General features: G+C 36.4%; 1 protein-coding gene across 3 annotated transcripts in view; it reads right to left on the reverse strand.

Annotated features, from left to right (window-relative positions):
• Positions 1 to 16784, reverse strand: part of LOC309493664 (uncharacterized protein) — a 174188-nt gene extending 157404 nt beyond the window's left edge. Inside the window, exons 1-8 of one of the 3 annotated variants that reach the window (XM_082162852.1) lie at positions 16700 to 16784; positions 16307 to 16386; positions 16127 to 16165; positions 14776 to 14832; positions 3566 to 3958; positions 3427 to 3483; positions 325 to 705; positions 186 to 242 (exon numbers count right to left, since the gene is read on the reverse strand). In XM_082162852.1, coding sequence (XP_082018978.1) covers positions 186 to 242; positions 325 to 705; positions 3427 to 3483; positions 3566 to 3958; positions 14776 to 14832; positions 16127 to 16165; positions 16307 to 16325 — 1003 coding nt within the window. In that variant the 5' untranslated portion in view covers positions 16326 to 16386; positions 16700 to 16784. The remainder of the gene's footprint in view (positions 1 to 185; positions 243 to 324; positions 706 to 3426; positions 3484 to 3565; positions 3959 to 14775; positions 14833 to 16126; positions 16166 to 16306; positions 16387 to 16699) is intronic. The other 2 variants (XM_082162850.1, XM_082162851.1) reach the window with 2 other exon arrangements.
• Positions 16785 to 22182: the final 5398 nt, after the last annotated feature.

Consider the following 22182-nt stretch of genomic DNA (forward strand, 5'->3'; position numbering starts at 1 on the left):
AGAAAGCAACAGACAGGAGAGTTTATCAGGGTTGGAGCTAAACTCTGCAGAGCTGTGGCCCTCCAGGACCGAGTTTGCCCTTCCCTGGTGTAGCCCCATAAAATAATGACATATCATTAAGAAAATGAACAAAACCCAAGACAGCCAAAACATAATCCAACAGAGGAAACATAAGACTACATTACCAGCTGAGGTTGTCTCTAGTGTGACTGTTGTATCGGTGCTGCTGATGTTAGGAACAGCTGGAAAAAAATAATGACTCTTGAATACAAATGAATCAATAGTCAAACAAATAGTACAAAGGGTTCATGTGTAAATAATTACCTGCACAATATGCAGCATGGTAGATAGTGGGACTTACTAACTCATAGACATAATAATTGCCTGGACAGGCTTTGACTTTAATGGGAAAGGACCCGAAATAGCAGCAGTAATTGTCAGCGTGACCGCAGACATCTCGAGTGACGACTCCATCTGTTACTGTTGGGTGTCCACCACGTATCCACAGTGGGATCATGGTGCCACAGCTGTACTGAGCAACACATGTGTCTGGGATCTGAGCGCTTATGTTGTTAATGAAGAGACGATACCAGCCTCTCCAGGAGATGGTGGAATCATACATTTGGACCGATGCATTTGTATTATTGATGGCTCTCCATGGATTCTTCAGCTCAAAGTAGTTGTAGCAGGGGTCAGGCAGATAAACTGTTATAATTAAAAGTAAACAAATACATAAAAACTGTTACTAAATTTTTTTTAATACTTTTACTTTAAAGTAATTCTACTTTAATGTGGTTAGATATCACCAAGCTGAGTTTTTTTTAACAATAACCATTTTTCTTTGTGTTGCATGGTATCATGTCACACCGGTGGCACAATTAACTTAATGCTTTATTTTTTACTCATCACAAGTTTACCACATGCATGTGTTTCCACAGCTAGAAATTTTATTGTTCTAAGAATATTCTGAGAATGTTATGCTATTTTCTGGTAATGTTTTGAGTGGCAAGTTTTATTTCTGTTAGCAGAATGTTTTCCTAAAAGGTAGGATAACACTCTCTAAAAACATTTTAAACATGTTTAGTGATAACATTGATAGAACATTATCCCCTAACATTCTTCTAAAGTTTTAGCGGGAAGTTTCCCAGCAGACACAGGACTGAACTTCTTAAAAGAGTTTGTTTGAAAGTAATAGTTTGGTTTGGTTAGCATTGTGGAGGTCAGTGTTTGCTTTAGTTGGGCACTTTGGCCTTGACTATTTGATGTTAGTGTATAATTGTTATTATGCAGATTTTGTAATTTAAACATGGTGAGATATCATGCTGCAGAAACATTACTATAATCAATTATATGAAATTAATAACACATGATGGTCTAGAAGCTGATCAGTGCAATACGTGATGATTATGTCATTGTCATCATCATCAAGTAGCTGACATCATCTGATCACATTTTCTCTTACTGTTCTTGCCATAACAAACAGTTACAGCAGCCAGAGGAAAAACTAACATTAAAACATCGAGAATCAAACTCACCAACTAAATCAAACCAAACTATTAATTTCAATAAAGCATCAACATCTAAACCTCTGTTAATCTTAATAAGAATTTTTCCACACACCGAAATAAAGTCTGGTTAGTAATAAGTGAAGCTGGTAATGCTGTTTGTGGAGTTGTATAATGAAGTTGTAGCCCGATGTTTACACGTCAACCCAATTTTCATTTTCAACTAAAATTTGACGTCTGAGCGATGTTGGAGTCCATGTCCAATGACATTTCTAGCTGGGGTGAGTCACATTGTGGCCATAATATGAGCACACAGTGAGTGCACTGTGAGGTTAGCTCAATGTGAACTTACATTGTGATCATATGGAGAGATCACTGTGAGATCAACGTGTTGACTGGTTTATCCGGGAGTGGAAATAATAACTCTAAAAATTGTACTTTGCACTCATGCGAATCTAACACACAGACCAATTGAAGATATCACATCTGCATCTCATCGTCACAACCCCATTTACATCTGTATGAAGCATCATCCACTTGTGATCTAATCAACCATAATGCATCTTAATCCCGGGTGTAAATGGGGCCTCATATGTTTTGTGTACACATTTATCTGCAAAACTTGATCTGAACAAGTGATGTTTTATTTAGTATTTATGAATAATTTCTACTGCTAGAATAAGAATTGTACACAATAAATTAGATTATAATATATCTGCATCTGCCAATATGACACACACAGACATCAACAATCAGCGTATGAATCTCAACAATGGTTACAATCAAAAGTACCTTGCTGTAATGCATGCTGGGTACCAGCATAGTACACAACTCCTATTATTTTGTTTAATTCTAAATATTTGCTTTTATTTTTTGCTGTTGGTTTTGTTGTGAATTAGTAGCTTTTCAGTGATGTTCTGAATTGATCTGGTTATCTAAATATTTGTGATTGTCACCATTGTTGAGATTCATACGCTGATTCCTGATATCTATGTGTGTCAGCGTAAGCTTATTTTTGATCTCATGTTTGTTAAAAGATTTAACCTGACTGTTTGAATATTGCTGGATCTCATTCTGCAGTAATACAGGGTTTGTGATGTGAAAATATTAGTGGAACAACACAAATGTTAGATTCCAAAGAAATCAGTGAATCAGGCTATTTCCTGATGATTATAAAATCATCAACAGATAACCATCATCACCTGATCTCATTTCACTTTAGCTTTCTTTGCTGCTGCAAATGTGTTCGACAAACACACTGTCACAGCCGACAAAAACGACAAAAGATATAATACGAGTTAAGAGCCCAACTAATGGAAACACTAATCACTGATGATTTCAAAAACAAATACATAGAGTGAAACCCCTGTTAATTCTCAATAAAAACTTCTGTAGACGTCTGACAGAAATAAAGTCAGTCTGGTTAGTAATAAGTGAAGCTGGTAATGCTGTTTGTGGAGTTGTTTAATCCTCCTCTGCTGAGATCTTCACAGATTTAATTTCTTCTGTGTCTGAAATCACGCTGCATGTGGGCCATATCTGCATTCCACAAGTGCCAGATGTGGGCCGGATCTGGGCCGAAACAATGTTGCTATCTGGGAATGCATTACTTTTTTGATAGCCTATACAGAGCGGTTTTCTGTCCAGGTTATAAGCATTTTTTTAAATGTGTTAATATTTTAGGACAGAGTCAACTTACTTTACCTAAAAAATAAGGTAGAAGGTGTCAAGTTGCACCATAACAAATATAAATGAGTCTTTCACAATAACATCAGTAAAATTCATTTAGAAAATAGATAGTGTGAATTCAAATTACATTTTTCTTTCATATTTACGTATTGACACAATCACTCACACACATCTATTCAGTGCTCAGCAATGTTATAAAATAAGCCAATAGAGACACAGTGTGTAACATTACCAGGTGAGATGGTCACTGGTGTGACAGTTGTAGGGCTGGTGTTAATGCTGCCAGTGTCTGAAAGTTTGGATGAATAGCGATTAATCAACAGACACAAATATCATGAATGTGTAGAAAGAGCTCATGGGAATATAATTACCTGCACAGTATGCCATACTGTAATCTGAAGAACAGTGAGTTGGACTAACCAGCTCATAGACATAATAATTGCCTGGGCAGGCTTTGACTTTAATGGGAAAAGACCCGTAAAAGCAGCAGTACATGAAAGCTTTACCGCAGACATATCGAGTGACGACTCCATCTGTTACTGTTGGGTGTCCACCACGTATCCACAGTGAGACATCAGTGCCACAGCTGTACCTCGCAACACATGTGTCTGGGATATGAGCGCTCATGTTGTTAATGAAGAGACGATACCAGCCTCTCCAGTTGATGGAACAATCATAAAATATGACTGAAGCATGTGTATTATAGATGGATCTCCTTGGTTCGTCCAGCACGGTGTAGTTGTAGCAGGGGTCAGACAGATGGGCTGTTATGAAAATGTAAAAAAAAAAAAAAAATCAACATGTTTCTGAAATAAAACATTTTTTTTTAAAATTATTATTTAAAGCTGTAGTATGTACATTTTTGGATAAAAATAAATAAATAAATCAGTTATTGAGTAAGTACATAACCCAGTCAACACGTTGATCTCACAGTGATCTCTCCATATGATCACAATATAAGTTCACAATGAGCTAAAAGTGTAACCGCACAGTGCACTCACTGTGTGCTCATATTATGGCCACAATGTGAGTTCAACCCAGCTACAAATGTTATTGGACATGGGCTCCAACATCGCTCAGATGTCAAATTTTGGTTGAAAATGAAAATTGGGTTGACGTGTAAACATCGGATGTCAGGCTCCAACTCCACAAACAGCATTACCAGCTTCACTTATTACAAACCAGACTTTATTTCTGTCAATTGTGTGGAAAAGTTCTTATTAAGCTTAACAGAGGTTTAGATGTTGATGATTTATTGAAATTAATAGTTTGGTAACTGTTGGGCAATTTGACTCTTGATGTTTTAATGTTAGTTTTTCTCTGGCTGCTGTAACGGTTTGTTATGGCAAGGCCAGTATAGAAAATGTGATCAGATGATGTCAGCTACACAGCAAAATCCCCAGTGTTAAATTAACACTCCTCAGTGTATATATGTGTCCACACTACAGAGTGTTAAAATTAACACTGAAGCAGTGTTAAAGTTAATGAGATAATTAAGTGATTAATTAAAGGTGCATTAAGCAACTTTTCATGTTAAAAATACCCGTTTTCTAACCCATACATGCTTAAACAATTGCCTGATGGGCTGAATGAGCCCTTCTCTGATCACTGAGATTGGCCCTCATTTATCAATCTTGCGTAGAAACGGGCGTATATGTTGGCGTAAGATTATGCTTACACTCCTCTCACCGCCTGATTTATGAATCTGTGCGTACCTTTGAAATCCAGGTGTACGCAATACCTGCCTTTGATAAATGCTGCGGCTGAAAACGATCGTCATTAGAATAACACGCCCCTATATATTCAAGTCTCCGCTTCCCCCACGCCCTCATTTTACGCCATAGACACACGGAAGACGGCAAAGAAGAGAAACTTGGGTGAGCAAATGACCTATCACAATGCATTATTTTACAGCACGTGTTTTGAAACAATTAGCATTTAATTTCGTATCACCTCACATGTATTGGGGTGTACAATAGTGATGATGATGTGATGTGGAGTACCATTCATTCACATTAATAATTGCATGACAATTTATAATATTCTTCTTCTTCTTATTATGGTTTTTATTATTAATGACGCTTATTGTTATTTAGAAGAAGAATGTCGTTATTATTATTATTATTTGTATTATTATTATTACAGTATTATTTAAAAGAAGAAGAATGTCATTTTTATTATTTTGTCAGTCTGAATTATTTTTTGGTCATTGAAAGCCTTTCATTACTGAACCCAGTCCGTGCGCACCTGCAGGGCCTAACCATCGTTTCAAAGAATAGTACGACGGCGAGCGCGTCGAGTATAGAGTATTACCAACGCATTCTCATCCTAGGGCGTCATATTTGGGGAGGTGCGCGCGCAGTCTGCGGAGACTCGCGCTGCGGAGCCAGGCGAAAGTATTGAAACGTCAGGTAAAGCGCACAAATCAAATGCTTTGGTAAAGTCACACAAATTAAACATTGAAGTCCATGTTGCACAAAAATAAACACTGAAGTTTATAATTACTATATATATATATATATATATATATATATATTTTTTTTTTTTACAGTGGGTCATAATATATCATATCTTTTAGTTTGTCATTGCGTTTTGTGGTGTTAGGAATTGTTTTTCTGCGCATTTCCACACTAACTCAAAACGTGCGTACACCACCTCCTGAGCTGGCGTAGGATTTGAGCGTGCCGTACGCCAACGCCTTAAAAAAGAGATTTCCTCCTTTGGTCATTCTGCTTGTTAACATCAGGTGTCTTCAATAATGCTCAATCATCACTCAATCAATCACTTAATTATCTCATTAACTTTAACACTCTTGAGTCTGGAGCCAAATAAACTCCCAGGAGAGTTCATTTAACACTGGAGTTTTGGCTGTGTGAGTTCATGGGTGGAATAAACATATGGCAGGACTTTTACTTTCTGACCACTGGACTTTCCACCTCTGTCCAGGGGCCAACGGGTAAAAGTCCTGCCATATGTTTATTCCACCCATAAACTCAGTCAGCTGATTTCACTAATTAGTTCTCTCTTCTGTCTGAATTAGCAAATCCAGGTGATTGGAACAAAATACTGAGGAGGACTTTTACTTTCTGAACCTGGACTTTACACCTCTGCATAGCAATGCCACATGTCAGCAAAGAAATAAACCAGAACTGGACCTTATCGTACCTCTTCTACAAAATCTGTGTATATTAAATATGGAGTAATTTCAGCCACAGCCTCAGATGAAATCAACTGAAGAGAAAAGAAGACATTAAATCTGTGAAGATCTCAGCAGAGGAGGATTAAACAACTCCACAAACAGCATTACCAGCTTCTCTTATTACTAACCAGACTGACTTTATTTCTGTCAAACGTCTACAGAAGTTTGTATTGAGAATTAACAGAGGTTTAACTCTGTGTTTCATTTGAAATCACCATAACAGTGATTAGTGTTTCCATTAGATGGGCTCTTAACTCTTATTATATATTTGATCTTTTTTGGCTGCTATGTCAGTGTGTTTGTCAATCACATTTACAGCAGCAAAGAAAGCTAAATTGACTTGAGATCAGATGAAGATGGTTTCCTGTTGATGGGTTGATAATCATCATGAAACGACCTGATGCACTAAGGTTTTTATAATTTAATAATTGTGTTATCACATTTATATTTTTTTTCACAACACAAACCCTGTGTTACTGCAGCATGAGATTCAGCAATATTATCACAATCAGAAGACTTTAACAAACATGAACACGAAAAAGCCAGTTTATGCTGACACACACAGACATCAACAATCAGCGTATGAATCTCAACAATGGTGACAATCAAAAGTACTTTGCTGCAATGCATGCTGGGTAACATCATAGTACAAAACTCCCAGCATGCATTGCAACATGAATAAATTATGCAGCTGAATTGTCCTATCATTTTGTTTGATTCAAAATTGCTTTTATTTTTTGCTGTGAATTAGTAGCTTTTCAGTGATGTTCTGAATTTGTTTATCTGCATATTTGTGATTGTCACCATTGTTGAGACTCATACGCTGATTGTTGATATCTGTGTGTGTCAACATAGGTCAATTTGTTTTTATTTCATGTTTGTTAAAAGATTTAAACTGATTGTTATATTGCTAGATTTAATGCTGCAGTAACACAGGGTTTGTGTACTATATATTAGTGTAACAACATAATTGTTAGATTATTAAAAACCTCAATGAATCAGTCTGTTTCATAATGATTATAAAACCATCAACAGATAACTATCATCACCTGATCTCATTTCACTTTAGCTTTCTTTGCTGCTGCCAATGTGTTTGACAAACACACTGTCATAACAGCCAAAAAAGACAATAGTTAGAATAAGAGTTAAGAGCCCAACTAATGGAAACACTAATCACTATTATGGTGACTTCAAATGAAACACATTAGAGTTAAACCTCTGTTAATTCTCAATAAAACTTCTGTAGACGTCTGACAGAAATAAAGTCAGTCTGGTTAGTAATAAGAGAAGATGGTAATGCTGTTTGTGGAGTTGTTTAATCCTCCTCTGCTGAGATCTTCACAGATTTAATGTCTTCTTTTCTCTTCAGTTGATTTCATCTGAGGCTGTGGCTGAAATTACTCCATATTTAATATACACAGATTTTGTAGAAGAGGTACGATAAGGTCCAGTTCTGGTTTATTTATTTGCTGACATGTGGCATTGCTATGCAGAGGTGTAAAGTCCAGGTTCAGAAAGTAAAAGTCCTCCTCAGTATTTTGTTCCAATCACCTGGATTTGCTAATTCAGACAGGAGAGAGAACTAATTAGTGAAATCAGCTGACTGAGTTCATGGGTGGAATAAACATATTGCAGGACTTTTACTCTTTGGCCCCTGGATTACCCACCTCTGATGATATTAGGGCCTTAAGGCGAGACACGGCAGGCAAAAACATTGTTTTTTTTTTACTGGTCAATTTTGAGATTTTTGGATATTTGTCTTCAATAACATGTCTTCTTTCAGACTTGTGGTGAAAAAAAGTCAGAAATACACATTTAGGTCTTTATTTTACTACACAGTAAAAACCACAGTGTTAAATCAACACTGCTCAGAGCACATATGGTCCCACTCTACAGAGTGTTAAAGTAACACTGAAGCGGTGTTGAAGTTAATGAGATAATTAAGTGATTAAGTGATTGGCCATTAGTGGTGACACCTGATGTTAATAAGCAGAATCATTGACGGAAAGAGAAAAAACAATAACAGAAAAAAGAGAAACACAAGAACTACAACTGACTTCGAGTCATTACACATTGTTGCACTTATTATTACCAGTTTGACTTTATTTCTGTCATACATCGACAAAAGTTCTTGAGATTCAACAGAAGTTTAGACGGTAATGTTTTATGGAAGTTTTCTTTTCAAGTTACCATTATGGTGATCAGTGTTTGCTTTAGTTGGGCTCTTGACTCTTTTCATTTTGTTAATATTAGTTTTTCTCTGACTGTTCCAACATTGTGTTTATAAAGCACATGTATTACTGAAAGAGAAAACATGACCTGCACACAATATGTTTTGATAATGACATTATCATCATGTAGTGACCTGATTCACTGATGTCATTCAGAGTCTAAATCTTTGACTATAAGCTTGATGTCTTGTTTTAGTATTGGTGATTGTAGCTCTGAGATTCTACAGTTTGAGATCCAACAGCAATATGAAACATTTTGAAAATACTTTGAACAGAAGTTATTGTGTTTAAACACACAGACATCAAGAATCAGCATATGAATCTCAACAATGGTGACAATAAACAAACTAGTGACAAACAGATCAACTCTGAACATCACAAAACAAGCTACTAAAGTCATAACAAAACAATAGCTAAATAAAAGCAAACAGAAAAAAACAATGAAAATTACAGGACAATTCAGCTGCATAAATTATTCATGCTGCAATGCATGATGTCAGCCATTGATGCGTTCCGATTGGTGGCTCCCATCATGCACTGCAACATTAAGCATTTGTTTGATTGTCACCATTGTTGAGATTCATATGTAGATTCTTGATGTCTGTGTGTGATTTTAAAACTTTCAGATCATTAAAACATTGCTGGAATTAACTGTAGTGAAAAATTAATAAAATGTGTGGATAATCAGTTAATAATGATGGGTGCCATCATTGAATCAGGTCACTAGTAATTTCATCATCAAAATATGACCAGGGCTGCATTTCCAAAAGCATCTTAAGCCTTACTTGATTGCAGACCAACTGCAACAAATGGTCTGTATGATCAAATTAGGCTTGCAATGCTTTCAGGAAACACAGCTGAAGTCATAGTTTCTCTTGCCACAACACATATGCTCTATAAACACAGATTTGGAGCAGCCAGAGAAATACTAATGTTAAATAGTAAAGGGTCAAGAGACCAACTAAAGCAAACACTTGTCACCATAATGGTGACATGAAACGAAACATTCCATAAAACATTACCATCTAAACTTCTGTTAAATCTAAATAAGACTGTGTGTAGATGTATGACAGAAATAAAGTCAAACTGGTAAAATAATAAGTGCAATAATGGCTTGACGTCAGTAGTTCTTGTGTTTCTCTTTTTTCTGTTCTTGTTTCTCTTTCCTTCAATGATTCTGCTTATTAACATCAGGTGTCACCACTAATGGCCAATCATCACTTAATTAATCACTTAATTACCTCATTAACTTCAACACTGCTTCAGTGTTAATTTTAACACTCTGTAGAGTGGGACCATATGTGCTCTGAGCAGTGTTGATTTAACACTGGGGTTTTTGCTGTGTACACTTTGTCTGTTCGCGTCTGTAGATTTCTCATAAATTCAACAAAAGTTGGCGTTCTTAATCCTCCCGCTGCTCCGCGATCTCTGTCTGCTCTCTGTCACACGCACGGCTGGATAGCTCTCTCTCTCCTTTACAACGCTGTCGGATCCAAATATGGTCATTTCCTTTTTATCAGCAACCAATCGTGAAAGTAAAAGGGCTGAATGCGCAATCTCATTGGCTGATGATAAATCTTTAAAGCCCGTTTTCTCAAAATGACCTTTCTCTCATACTCCAAGTACGAAATCTCCACTTCAGTAGCACCTATATACACCAAACTTTCCAGTCTTGTACCTAGTTATATTATGAAGACATTTACAGAGGGATTTGTAAATATATTATTCCTAGCCTGATTTATATAACATTTTATTCCAAAAAACATGGCGAAATTTGTTTTTTTAAGGCTATTGACAGTATATTCTGATTTACAGGATAACAAAAGTAGATATCCATAAATCCCTCTGTAATTTTTTTTCCATCTAATATGTGAACACAATGAAAAAATAATTTTTAACCTGGCTTTATCCAATACTCAGATTTCGTTTTTTTAAATATGTGACCCTGGATCACAAAACCAGTCTTAAGTCGCACGGGTATATTTGTGGCAATAGCCAACAAAACATTGTATGGGTAAAAATTATCGATTTTTCTTTTATGGCAAAAATCATAAGGATATTAAGTAAAGATCATGATCCATGAAGATATTTAGTAAATTTCCCACCTTAAATATATAAAAAAAATATTTTTGTGAGTGGATGCAGCACAATCGCCTATAGAAATGGACAACTTTAAAGGCGATTTTCTCAATATTTCGATTTTTCTGCACCCTCAGTTTCCAGATTTTCAAATAGTTGTGTCTTGGCCAAATATTGTCATATCCTAACAAACCTAATATCAATGGAAAGATTATGTATTCAGCTTTCAGATTATGTATAAATCTCAATTTAAAAAAAAATACACATAAGACTGATTTTGTGGTCCAGGGTCACATATATGCAAAATAGCACATATTTAATTAGATATTGCCTAATTTGCATATTTAAACATTAAATTATAGAAAACTTGTAATACATTTTTTTTCTCATCTTAATGTAGGTAATCAACTGGGAAAGTTTCATGGTGATATCTGCTAGTTAACAATTTTACCCTATTCACCTGTAGTGTCTCGCCTTAAGCGCCATGCACATAGATCGTTAAAATAGTCCCGTCACACTGATCATTTAAAATTTTAGTTCGGGCATCAAACAGTTTAAATAACTGTTGCAAAAAAAAAAAAAAAAAATTGACCCCACTTATCATTTAAACAGAATAAAGGACTATCAAAATGTTCAGTGAATAAGATTTATTAGCCTATTTCAGATTGTTCATGTATACAAATAGGCTAAATCTCACATGTGCAAAAATATTTTCTATCACAGTTTTCATAAAGAGGAAAAAACTAAATAAAAAACACTCAACCAAAACAAAGTTTCTCCAAACAGAAGAAATAAATTTGCACTGATTGTATTTATTGTGCAATTAAAAAAAAAATTTGTTTACGTGCATATGATACGCAGTTTTCGCATACATATGATACACACTTTATGGTGTGCAATACACGCGTACTACACACCAGTAATCCTACCCAAGGGGATTACAGTTTGTATCATATGCATGCAAACACTTTATATTTTCCATATAAATTGCACGATAAATACAATTCGTGCTGTATATACGCATTTTCATGAGATTGTGTTGTATATGACCGAATAGAGCAGGGGTGCCCAACCCTGCTCCTGCCGATTGACTGTCCTGCACAGTTTATCTCCAACCCTAATCAAACAAAATCCCCAGTGTTAAATCAACACTGCTCAGTGTTTATGTCCACACTCAGTCCACACTCAGAGTGTTTTAAGTAAAACTGAAGCAGTGTTTACTTGCCTTTTGTTAAATAAGCACTCGTTATTAAAATTGAGATATTTCGATAATACCTCAATTGTATGTTTAATTCGTGCAAATTTCTATATCATTGTCCTTGTCCATCTTTATTATGGGGGTTCAGGGGGCGCGTAGATCTAGGCTATGTACGGAACGTTTCGTTTTTTTTTTTAAGCGGAAAATTTATTATTTTCAAATATATGCATTTATAGTGTGTATATAAACAAATATATATTTTATAATGACACTATAATTAAACATGTACATTAATATGTTTTAAATACAATTACGATTACTGTAGGCCAGGGCTGGGCAACTTCGGTCCTGGAGGGCCACTGTCCTACAGAGTTTAGCTCCAACCCTGAAAAAATCACCTGCCTGTAATTTTCTAGTAATCCTGAGGACCTTGATTAGCTTGTTCAGGTGTGTTTGATTAGGGTTGAAGCTAAACTCTGTAGGACAGTGGCCCTCCAGGACCGAAGTTGCCCAGCCCTGCTGTAGGCTAACATATGTAGCAGGGCCCCCTCCCCTCCCCTCTCCTCTCCCCTCTCCTCTCCTCTCCTCTCCCCTCCCCTCTCCTCTCCCCTCCCCTCCCCTCCCCTCTCCTCTCCCCTCCCCTCCCCTCCCCTCTCCTCTCCTCTCCCCTCCCCTCCCCTCCCCTCTCCCCTCCCCTCCCCTCCCCTCTCCCCTCCCCTCTCCCCTCCCCTCCCCTCCCCTCTCCCCTCCCCTCTCCCCTCTTTATCTCAAAACTACAAACTTTTACATACATGCTGCTGACATATTATTGTAGCAGAGTTTGTGCTAAATACAGTGTAATAAGACTTTAGCCATGACAATGTCACAAGTAACAGAAATAAGCACAAATGTCAGAGCATGTCAGACCACCTCCAGGGCCCAGAAAACAGCTCAGACCCCAGAGGGTTAAATATTATGGGTTATAAGAAATATACTGAAAATCATATGCTGTAGACTCACAAAGCTGCTGCTAACAAGGTAAACTAAACTATCTCAAGAAGTTTCATTTTTCAGATCACAGCATGATCATGTGAAAACATAACCAACACTATCAGATCACACTTTTCTTTGTTCATTTGATTGTTATAAAGTGTTTTTGCGCAGCGCCGTCTGTGTTACACGTCACCACGTAGGCTCACTATTGGCCGACGCTGGTCATGTGTCTGACGTGTAACACAGACGCGCTGCGCAAAAACACTACGAGGCCCAGAGAGAAGGAAATGAATAGTGGAATAAAGTCGTTATTTTTGTTTGTTTTTGCGCACAAAAAGTATTCTCGTCGCTTGATATACTTAAGATTGAGCCACTGGAGTCACTTGGACTATATTAACGATCTCTTTAATAACTTTTCTGGGCCAGCAAGTTTGGGCCACCTAGCAGCCTATGGAGAAGTGATCCAGCACTCAGATTTCATCAAAAAATATCTTAATTTGTGTTCTGAAGATGAACGAAGGTCTTACGCGGTTGGAAAAACATGAGGGTGAGTAATTACTGACAGAATTTTCATTTTTGGGTGAACTAACCCTTTAACATCAGGTGTCTTCAATAATGCTCAAGCATCACTAAATTAATCACTTAATTATCTCATTAACTTTAACACTCTTGAGTGTTAATTTAACACTGGAGTTTTTGCTGTGTAGTAAATGCCGCTTCATCTGAAAACAGGTGATGGCGATTTACTACTAATCAAGGAACCGGCTTTACTGATGAGATGCGCATAACAATATCGTGCGATATATTGCCCAGCCCTACCTCTGATCATAAGCTCATTATTTATTCATGCAACAATGCATGATGGGAGCCATGAATGAGTTTTGATTGGTGGCACCCAGAATGCACTGCAACATGCTTTATAATTGTCACCATTGTTGAGATTCACAGGCTGATTCTTGATGTCTGTGTCTGTTAATAAAATAAATAAAAAAAGTTCATGTACAAGAAACTGAAGAAATTATTTGGATTACATTGTAAAAGTTAAAAATATGCTGTACAAGGACAGTGCTGCAATAATTAAAGTAAACCTAACTCAGAAATTGGGCTCTATATGAGTCCAGCGATTCACGTCAAATGATTGTGAAATAACGATTATGTTAAAACGCATCCAACACCATCAGATCACCTTTTCTCTTCATTCATCTGGCTGTTATAACTCAGGTACAGCAGCCAAACAAAATCTAAAGTTAATGAAATTACGTTTTTCCCCTTCAGTGATTCTGCTTGTTAACATCAGGTGTCTTCAATGTTGGCAATAAAAAATAAAGAGTTCTTAATTCATCTTTAAAGTCTGTCTGTTATCCAGATATTTTTGTTTAAAAACAATTTGTTGTAAATTTTACACATTTTAAATGGTTAACTTTTAAGTAATTAATTGTATTAATTATTACTCAATTATAATTTAATAATATTGCTTGTAATCTGTTGCCACAATTTTATTGAGTAGATATAGCGTATTCATTTTTACAGTGCACATTGGGTTTAAAGATGAATGAGACTACTTTTCTCAAACAATTTGGTTGGATGAAATCTTCAATTAAATTAAGGGTAATGCATTTATCTTTTAGTGTATTTACAATAAGGTGAAAAAGAACTTTCATCTTAAAAAAAAAAAAAAAAAAAAAAAATCTAACTAGATAAGTTATTTTAACCATCTTGGAGAAATCAGGTTATACTGACGGTTATGCTTCAGTAAAACCTTTTTTTTTATTTAGATTGTTTGAATTCACAATCAGAAATCTTAATTTATTTAATTTCAATAAAACCAGTTATTGTATGTGTTACCACATGAAGTACATTTTCTAAGTTGAAATGACAAAAAAAATGTTCAGTGTACATTACCTATTTCAGTCGTCACCGGTGAGACCGTTGAAAAGGCCAAGTACAGTCTTAAGACATCTAAACAATAATTATGAATACAAATTAATCAACGTGTTAGAGGACACAATGAAATAGCAGTCAAATAAACATAGCTTGTACTTAAAGTGACAGTTCACCCAAAAATAAAAAAAATTCTGTCATGACTTTCTTTCACAGAAAACAGAATAATTTCCTGTCTATCCAAGAAATTCTTATAATTCTCACACATATTTTCCACATAATGAAACTATTATGCCTTTTCTGTTCAAACTAACAAAAAAGCACCATTGCAGCACTACAGTATCTATATATACGGTATGATGTGTGTGTTATATTCCAAATCTTCTTAAGTCAAACAGCATCTTTATGTAAAGAGAAGACTGAAATGTAAGTTGTTGTTTAGAGTTTCTTCTCTATACAGATAAATCAATCATACTGTAGTTGTATCAATATAAATGAAAGCAGGAATGACCAGTTCTAGAGGTTTCAAGAGAAAGAAAAGTAATTTCTCCCAAACGGATCCTAAAATACAAAAATGAATTAGTGCTTGAGTGACTTGAGTCCAAACCAAATATCGGGTCTGTTACTGTAGCTCTAAACCAAAAAACATAATTTATGTGTTACATTAACAACTTTACTCCAGCTCCCAAACAGATCGAGACACATCACAGTAAACTCCCCGGGGCCCTATTTTGCACCCAGCGCAAAAATGGGAACTGTTGCGTCTGTGTGTAGATGAGCGAAGCAAAGTGTATGCACGTTGTGCACACGCTACATTATGGCCAAGCATGCGCCCTTAAAATAGCGTCTGAATAAAGCGCCACTGACTTTAGACTAGGTTTTTCCTGGTCAGTGGCAGAATTGTTTTCTGGAACTGCAAAATAACATCAGGGAATGTTTGCGCCAGAACACGCCTCCTCTTTTCGCTGAACCGCCCCCGGGAGCGCAAGTTCATTCCCTAATTTACCGTCGTGTGTCTGTGGAGGGAAAAGTCCACTGTGTGCGGGTGCAAAATAGGAATGATACATGCGTCGGTGTACAAAGTCAATTGCACTGGGTGCAAGATAGCTAGCTGGCTGCTAGTTATCATCAGGTTTCTTCAATAATCAAACAATCATCAATCAATTAATCACTTAATTATCTCATTAACTCTAACACTGCTTCTATGTTTCTTTGAACACTCTGCTGGAGTTTCCCTTATGAACACTGAGCGATGGTAATTCAACACCGGGGAATTTACTGTGTGAAGTGACGTGAAGGATAAACCAGATCTGATTCACTGGTCATTACATCAGCATACAGACAAAAAGCAAAAAACACTGTTTAGACTTACACAGAATAGCAGAGATGAGAGGATGAGTTTTTATAAAACCTGAAATATAAAGAAAAAGTCAATAAAAACACTGAAATTGTATGTATTGAGTCTGAGAAAACTACATTCATCATACGTTCACAGTTCATAAGGTTTTTGGGGTGATGAGAGCCAACCTTTAAACACAAGAAGAATACTCACCTTTATGAAAGGAAGCCATTGTCAGTTTTGACAGTCCAGTTTATTTGTTTATTCACAAACCAGTTCAGAGGACGAGTTTCCTTTAGAGAATAAACAAATTAGCCATTGCATTTACGTAAAAAAAAGCAGTTTTCTCTTTGTTTCAACACATTCCACATCATTTATGATTTTGTTTAAGAGTTACAATTGAGACTTTTAATTGTCAAAGCATATGCAATAAAGGATGAAATGATGTTCTTGTGTTTTCCTAGAAATTATATGAATCATCTTAGAATCACAAGCTGTTTCCCAAAAACATCAGACCTGAAAATTGTTGTAGATCTACAAGTGCTCTGGAGTTATTAATAAAGTTTCATCCTTAAAAATGTTAGTAAGAGTCCTAAAAGATCTTACCTGATATAATCTGATATACAGTGATCATCACCTGACACGACTGACTGAAGAAAAAGTTTGTGTGTGTTGAGATGATATAGTGAAGTTATCTGTCAATCATTCTAGTGAGGAAATATAAAAAAGTCTTCTGTTTTCCTTCCTCAAATTCAAATACAACTTTCCACACAGTGCTACACAACAAAACATTGGGGACAATGTTAAACCAACACTGCTCAGATCACATACAGGTCCTTCTCAATAAATTAGCATATTGTGATAAAGTTCATTATTTTCCCTAATGTAATGATAAAAATTAAACTTTCATATATTTTAGATTCATTGCACACCAACTGAAATATTTCAGGTCTTTTATTGTTTTAATACTGATGATTTTGGCATACAGCTCATGAAAACCCAAAATTCCTGTCTCAATAAATTAGCATATTTCATCCGACCAATAAAAGAAAAGTGTTTTTAATACAAAAAAAGTCAACCTTCAAATAATTATGCTCAGTTATGCACTCAATACTTGGTCGGGAATCCTTTTTGCAGAAATGACTGCTTCAATGCGGCGTGGCATGGCCGTAATCAGCCTGTGGCACTGCTGAGGTGTTATGGAGGCCCAGGATGCTTCGATAGCGGCCTTAAGCTCATCCAGAGTGTTGGGTCTTGCGTCTCTCAACTTTCTCTTCACAATATCCCACAGATCCTCTATGGGGTTCAGGTCAGAAGAGTTGGCAGGCCAATTGAGCACAGTAATACCATGGTCAGTAAACCATTTACCAGTGGTTTTGGCACTGTGAGCAGGTGCCAGGTCATGCTGAAGAATGAAATCTTCATCTCCATAAAGCTTTTCAGCAGATGGAAGCATGGAGTGCTCCAAAATCTCCTGATAGCTAGCTGCATTGACCCTGCCCTTGATAAAACACAGGACCAACACCAGCAGCTGACATGGCACCCCAGACCATCACTGACTGTGGGTACTTGACACTGGACTTCAGGCATTTTGGCATTTCCTTCTCCCCAGTCTTCCTCCAGACTCTGGCACCTTGATTTCCGAATGACATGCAAAATTTGAGCAACCACTGAGCAACAGTCCAGTGCTGCTTCTCTGTAGCCCAGGTCAGGCGCTTCTGCCGCTGTTTCTGGTTCAAAAGTGGCTTGACCTGGGGAATGCGGCACCTGTAGCCCATTTCCTGCACACGCCTGTGCACGGTGGCTCTGGATGTTTCTACTCCAGACTCAGTCCACTGCTTCCGCAGGTCCCCCAAGGTCTGGAATCGGTCCTTATCCACAATCTTCCTCAGGGTCAGGTCACCTCTTCTCGTTGTGCAGCGTTTTTTGCCACACTTTTTCCTTCCCACAGACTTCCCACTGAGGTGCCTTGATACAGCACTCTGGGAACAGCCTATTCGTTCAGAAATTTCTTTCTGTGTCTCACCCTCTTGCTTGAGGGTGTCAATGATGGCCTTCTGGTCAGAAGTCTTACCCATGATTGCGGTTTTGAGTAATGAACCAGGCTGGGAGTTTTTAAAAGCCTCAGGAATCTTTTGCAGGTGTTTAGAGTTAATTAGTGAATTCAGATGATTAGGTTAATAGCTCGTTTAGTGAACCTTTTCATGATATGCTAAATTATTGAGACAGGAATTTTGGGTTTTCATGAGCTGTATGCCAAAATCATCAGTATTAAAACAATAAAAGACCTGAAATATTTCAGTTGGTGTGCAATGAATCTAAAATATATGAAAGTTTAATTTTTATCATTACATTATGGAAAACAATGAACTTTATCACAATATGCTAATTTATTGAGAAGGACCTGTATGGTCCCACTCTACAGAGGGTTAAAGTAACACTGAAGCAGTGATCAATTTAATTAGATAATTAAGTGATGATTGAGCATTAGTGATGAACACCTGCTGGTAACAAGCAGAATAACCGAAGGGAAGAGTCACCATTTTAAGTCAGAATTATGTTGTTTTATTATCATAATTTTGTTACACATTATCAGTGTTTGCTTCAGTTGGGCTCTAGTTGGACACTTTTCTATCCCAGGAGGCCACGGGAGAGGGTGGTCTCCAACTTACTGCCCGCGGACACCTGGTAGTGTGGAGCCTGTGAGTTGCCCGCTATTCTATTAATTCATTCTATAAATAGCCCTAACTTGCCAGTAGCGATCCACTGTAAATCGGGACTCCAGACTTCGACTAAATTGTATCATTTTGCAACCCTTTTTCGTGCCGGTGTGGCAAAAATGTTGCACTGTTGCCTCTACAAAATTACACAAATTAAAATGACATGCATTATGTCATAAAATGACATACATAAATGGCTACTGTTTGTGAAAACACATACAAGTTTTTTTTTTTTTTTTTTTTTTTTTCACTGTGGTAGTGAAGAGCCATGTATGGTTACCTGGATTACCATGATCTACAAATGTATGATACTATGGAAGAACAATGGTACATTGTAATAGGCAAATAAAAAAGAGAAGCAATTCTGTTGCACTGTCAGAATATTTAAATATTTAAAAATGAGGTTTTAACACTTTTTACCAATGTAGTTTATTTAAACATTTGCATCCCGACTGAAGCTTTTTTGTGTTACTGTCTGTAAGAACCACCCATTGGCCCAATGACGGAGTCCAGCGGCCTGGCGAAGGAATAATGCATGTATGTCTTTTCAGCGCTCCAGTGAAGTTCACTTCATTTATTGGAATTTAGTTTTAGTATTACTTTAGCTCTATGCGTAATCTGACTCCAATTTCAAATGATAATCAAATTTAGATCGTGTTTCTGATTAGAAAATAGTCATAAATATTGATTATGAATTAATTTAGATCTTTGATTATTCTGGGCATCTCATAATTTCAAATATTCGTTCATTACGGACCTAGTGTCACTTTGAGACGTCACGTCGTGAATGTGCGCTCACGATCACAAACTACACAGTAAATTCCACAGTGTTAAATCAACACTGCTCAGAGCAAATATGGTCCCACTCTACAGAGTGTTAAAGTAACACTAAAGCGGTGTTAAAGTTAATGAGATAATTAAGTGATTAATTTAGTGATGATTGAGCATTATTGAAGACACCTGATGTTAACAAGCAGAATCACTGAAGGAGAAAATCATAAATTGTAAGTTACCATTATGGTGATGGGTGTTTGCTTTAGTTGGGCTCTTGACCCTTATATGTTTACTTTAAATTTGACTGTTGTTTGTCTGCTGTTATTGATGTATAACAGTCAAATGAACAAAGTAAAAGTGTGATCTGATAGTGTTGGTTATGTTTTGACATAATCATGCTGTGATCTGAAAAATGAAACTTATTGAGATAGTTTGGTTTATCTTGTTACCAGCAGCTTTGTGATTTTAACAGCATATGATTATCAATACTTTACTTATAATCCAAAATATTTCATAAACATTGTTCTGATCAAAACACTTTCAAATTAATTTATTTAGAAACACAGACATCAATAATCAGCCTGTGAATCTCAACAATGGTGACAATAATAAAGCATGTTGCAGTGGCTGCCACCAATCACAACTCATTAATGGCTCCCATCATGCATTGCGGAATGAATAAATTATGATCTGAATTGTCTATTTAATTTACTTTCCCTAATTGAATATTCTGCTCGTCACCATTGTTGAGATGCATAGACTGAATCTTGACGTCTGTGTGTGCCTAAAGGAAAGATTTTTTTGTTTTAAACAACTTTTAAGAAATCCTTTATATTATATAAAAAATTCTGGATATTTATGCAGATTCACAGTTATTTTGTAACCAACAACATAAATCGAAGTCAGAAATAAGGATCATAATGAGTTCAGTGATCAAGTTCAAATGATGAATTTCATAATATAACCAACACCATCAGATCACTTTTTTTTTCTTTGTTCATCTGGCAGTTATAACTCAGATACAACAGCCAAACTAACTCTAAAGTAAACATATAAGGGTCAAGAGCCCAACTAAAGCAAACACCCATCACCATAACGGTGGCTTACAATTTGTGCTTTTCTCCTTCAGTGATTCTGCTTGTTAACTGCAGGTGTCTTCAATAATGTTCAATCATCACTAAATTAATCACTTAATTATCTCATTAACTTTAACACCGCTTTAGTGTTACTTTAACACTCTGTAGAGTGGGACCATATTTGCTCTGAGCAGTGTTGATTTAACACTGTGGAATTTACTGTGTAGCCAGTCCTGAAATAGTCAGAGGGTGCAGTGCAACTATTTTACCCTATGCGGCCGCTCACTGCTGATCCATAGGTGTAATTTTTTGTAATAGTTGCAGCGTACAACATGCTAAGTCAGGGAACAGTCAGAAATCAGACGGTCTTCCTAAGATGTGCCCCATGGTCCATTCAAAGTCCTTTCAGTTTGATCTATCCTGGACAAAGATTTGCGGAAACACCAGACTGCACTTTTAATCTACTAAAATTAATGATTTCTGAAACTTCAGAATAACTCAAGATGTAACATTTATTTGTCAGGTAAAAATGTATCATGCCAATTACACAAGTAAATGATTAAAAGCCAATTCAGAAATAATAAATACATGACATAATTTACTCAAAGATGACTCTAAAAGTAAGTAATGCTTTCCTGACAGAGACACACAGTGGTGTGCCAGTGCTTTCCAACAGGAAAACACTGAAACATCACTGTATGGGGGATGATCCTGGTAAAGAGTCCCAAAGACTGCTCTGACACCTCGCCTTAAATACCCAGACCAGAACAAAAGGGTTATACCAATATTGTTTAGAGTTGTTTGGGTCAATCCATACCCTAGGAGGTAGCACCTGCCCAGTGGGCATTTGATGTCAATTTGACATCAAATTGATGTCAAAATTACGTCAAGAAATTGGTCAAAAATGAAAATCAAATTGACGTCAAAGTGTTGATGTCAATTTGATGTCAAGATTTGACCTCTGCTGATGTCATTTTGCCAAACAAAAAGGTGAAACGCATGGCCGTACACTTATTACCAGCTTCACTTAAAACTAACCAGATTTGCTTTATTTAATTTCCGGTTTAAATAAATATAATATTTAAATAGTTTAAAATATATTAAACATATTTTGATGACACCATGATGGTGGTTAGCGTTTGCTTTAGTTGTGATCTTGACCCTTGACTCTTTAATATAAAATTTTCTCTGGCTGCTATAACTGTGTGTTTATAAAGCACAACTGTTGTAGCTAAAAAAGCCATCAGAAACTGAGATCAGGAGATGTTGGTGGTTTATTGATGAAATCATCATGTAACTGCCTGAATCCCTGATCATGTTCAGTGTCTTGTGCTTTGATTATATGGGACTTGTGGTTTAAAAGTGGTTTTACTCATGACAGAAGTAATTTGATTCTACAGCATATCTAGCAGTTTTGTTTATCAAATAATGCACTTGTTTTTTAAAAATCGATTTAGTGCACAAAACCCTGTCATCTATGGCATTACTGAGACGCACACAGACATCAAGAAACAGCGTA

The sequence above is a fragment of the Leuciscus leuciscus genome (assembly GCF_965113295.1).
Source record: "Leuciscus leuciscus genome assembly, chromosome: 3".
NCBI classification, from domain to species: Eukaryota; Metazoa; Chordata; class Actinopteri; order Cypriniformes; family Leuciscidae; genus Leuciscus; species Leuciscus leuciscus.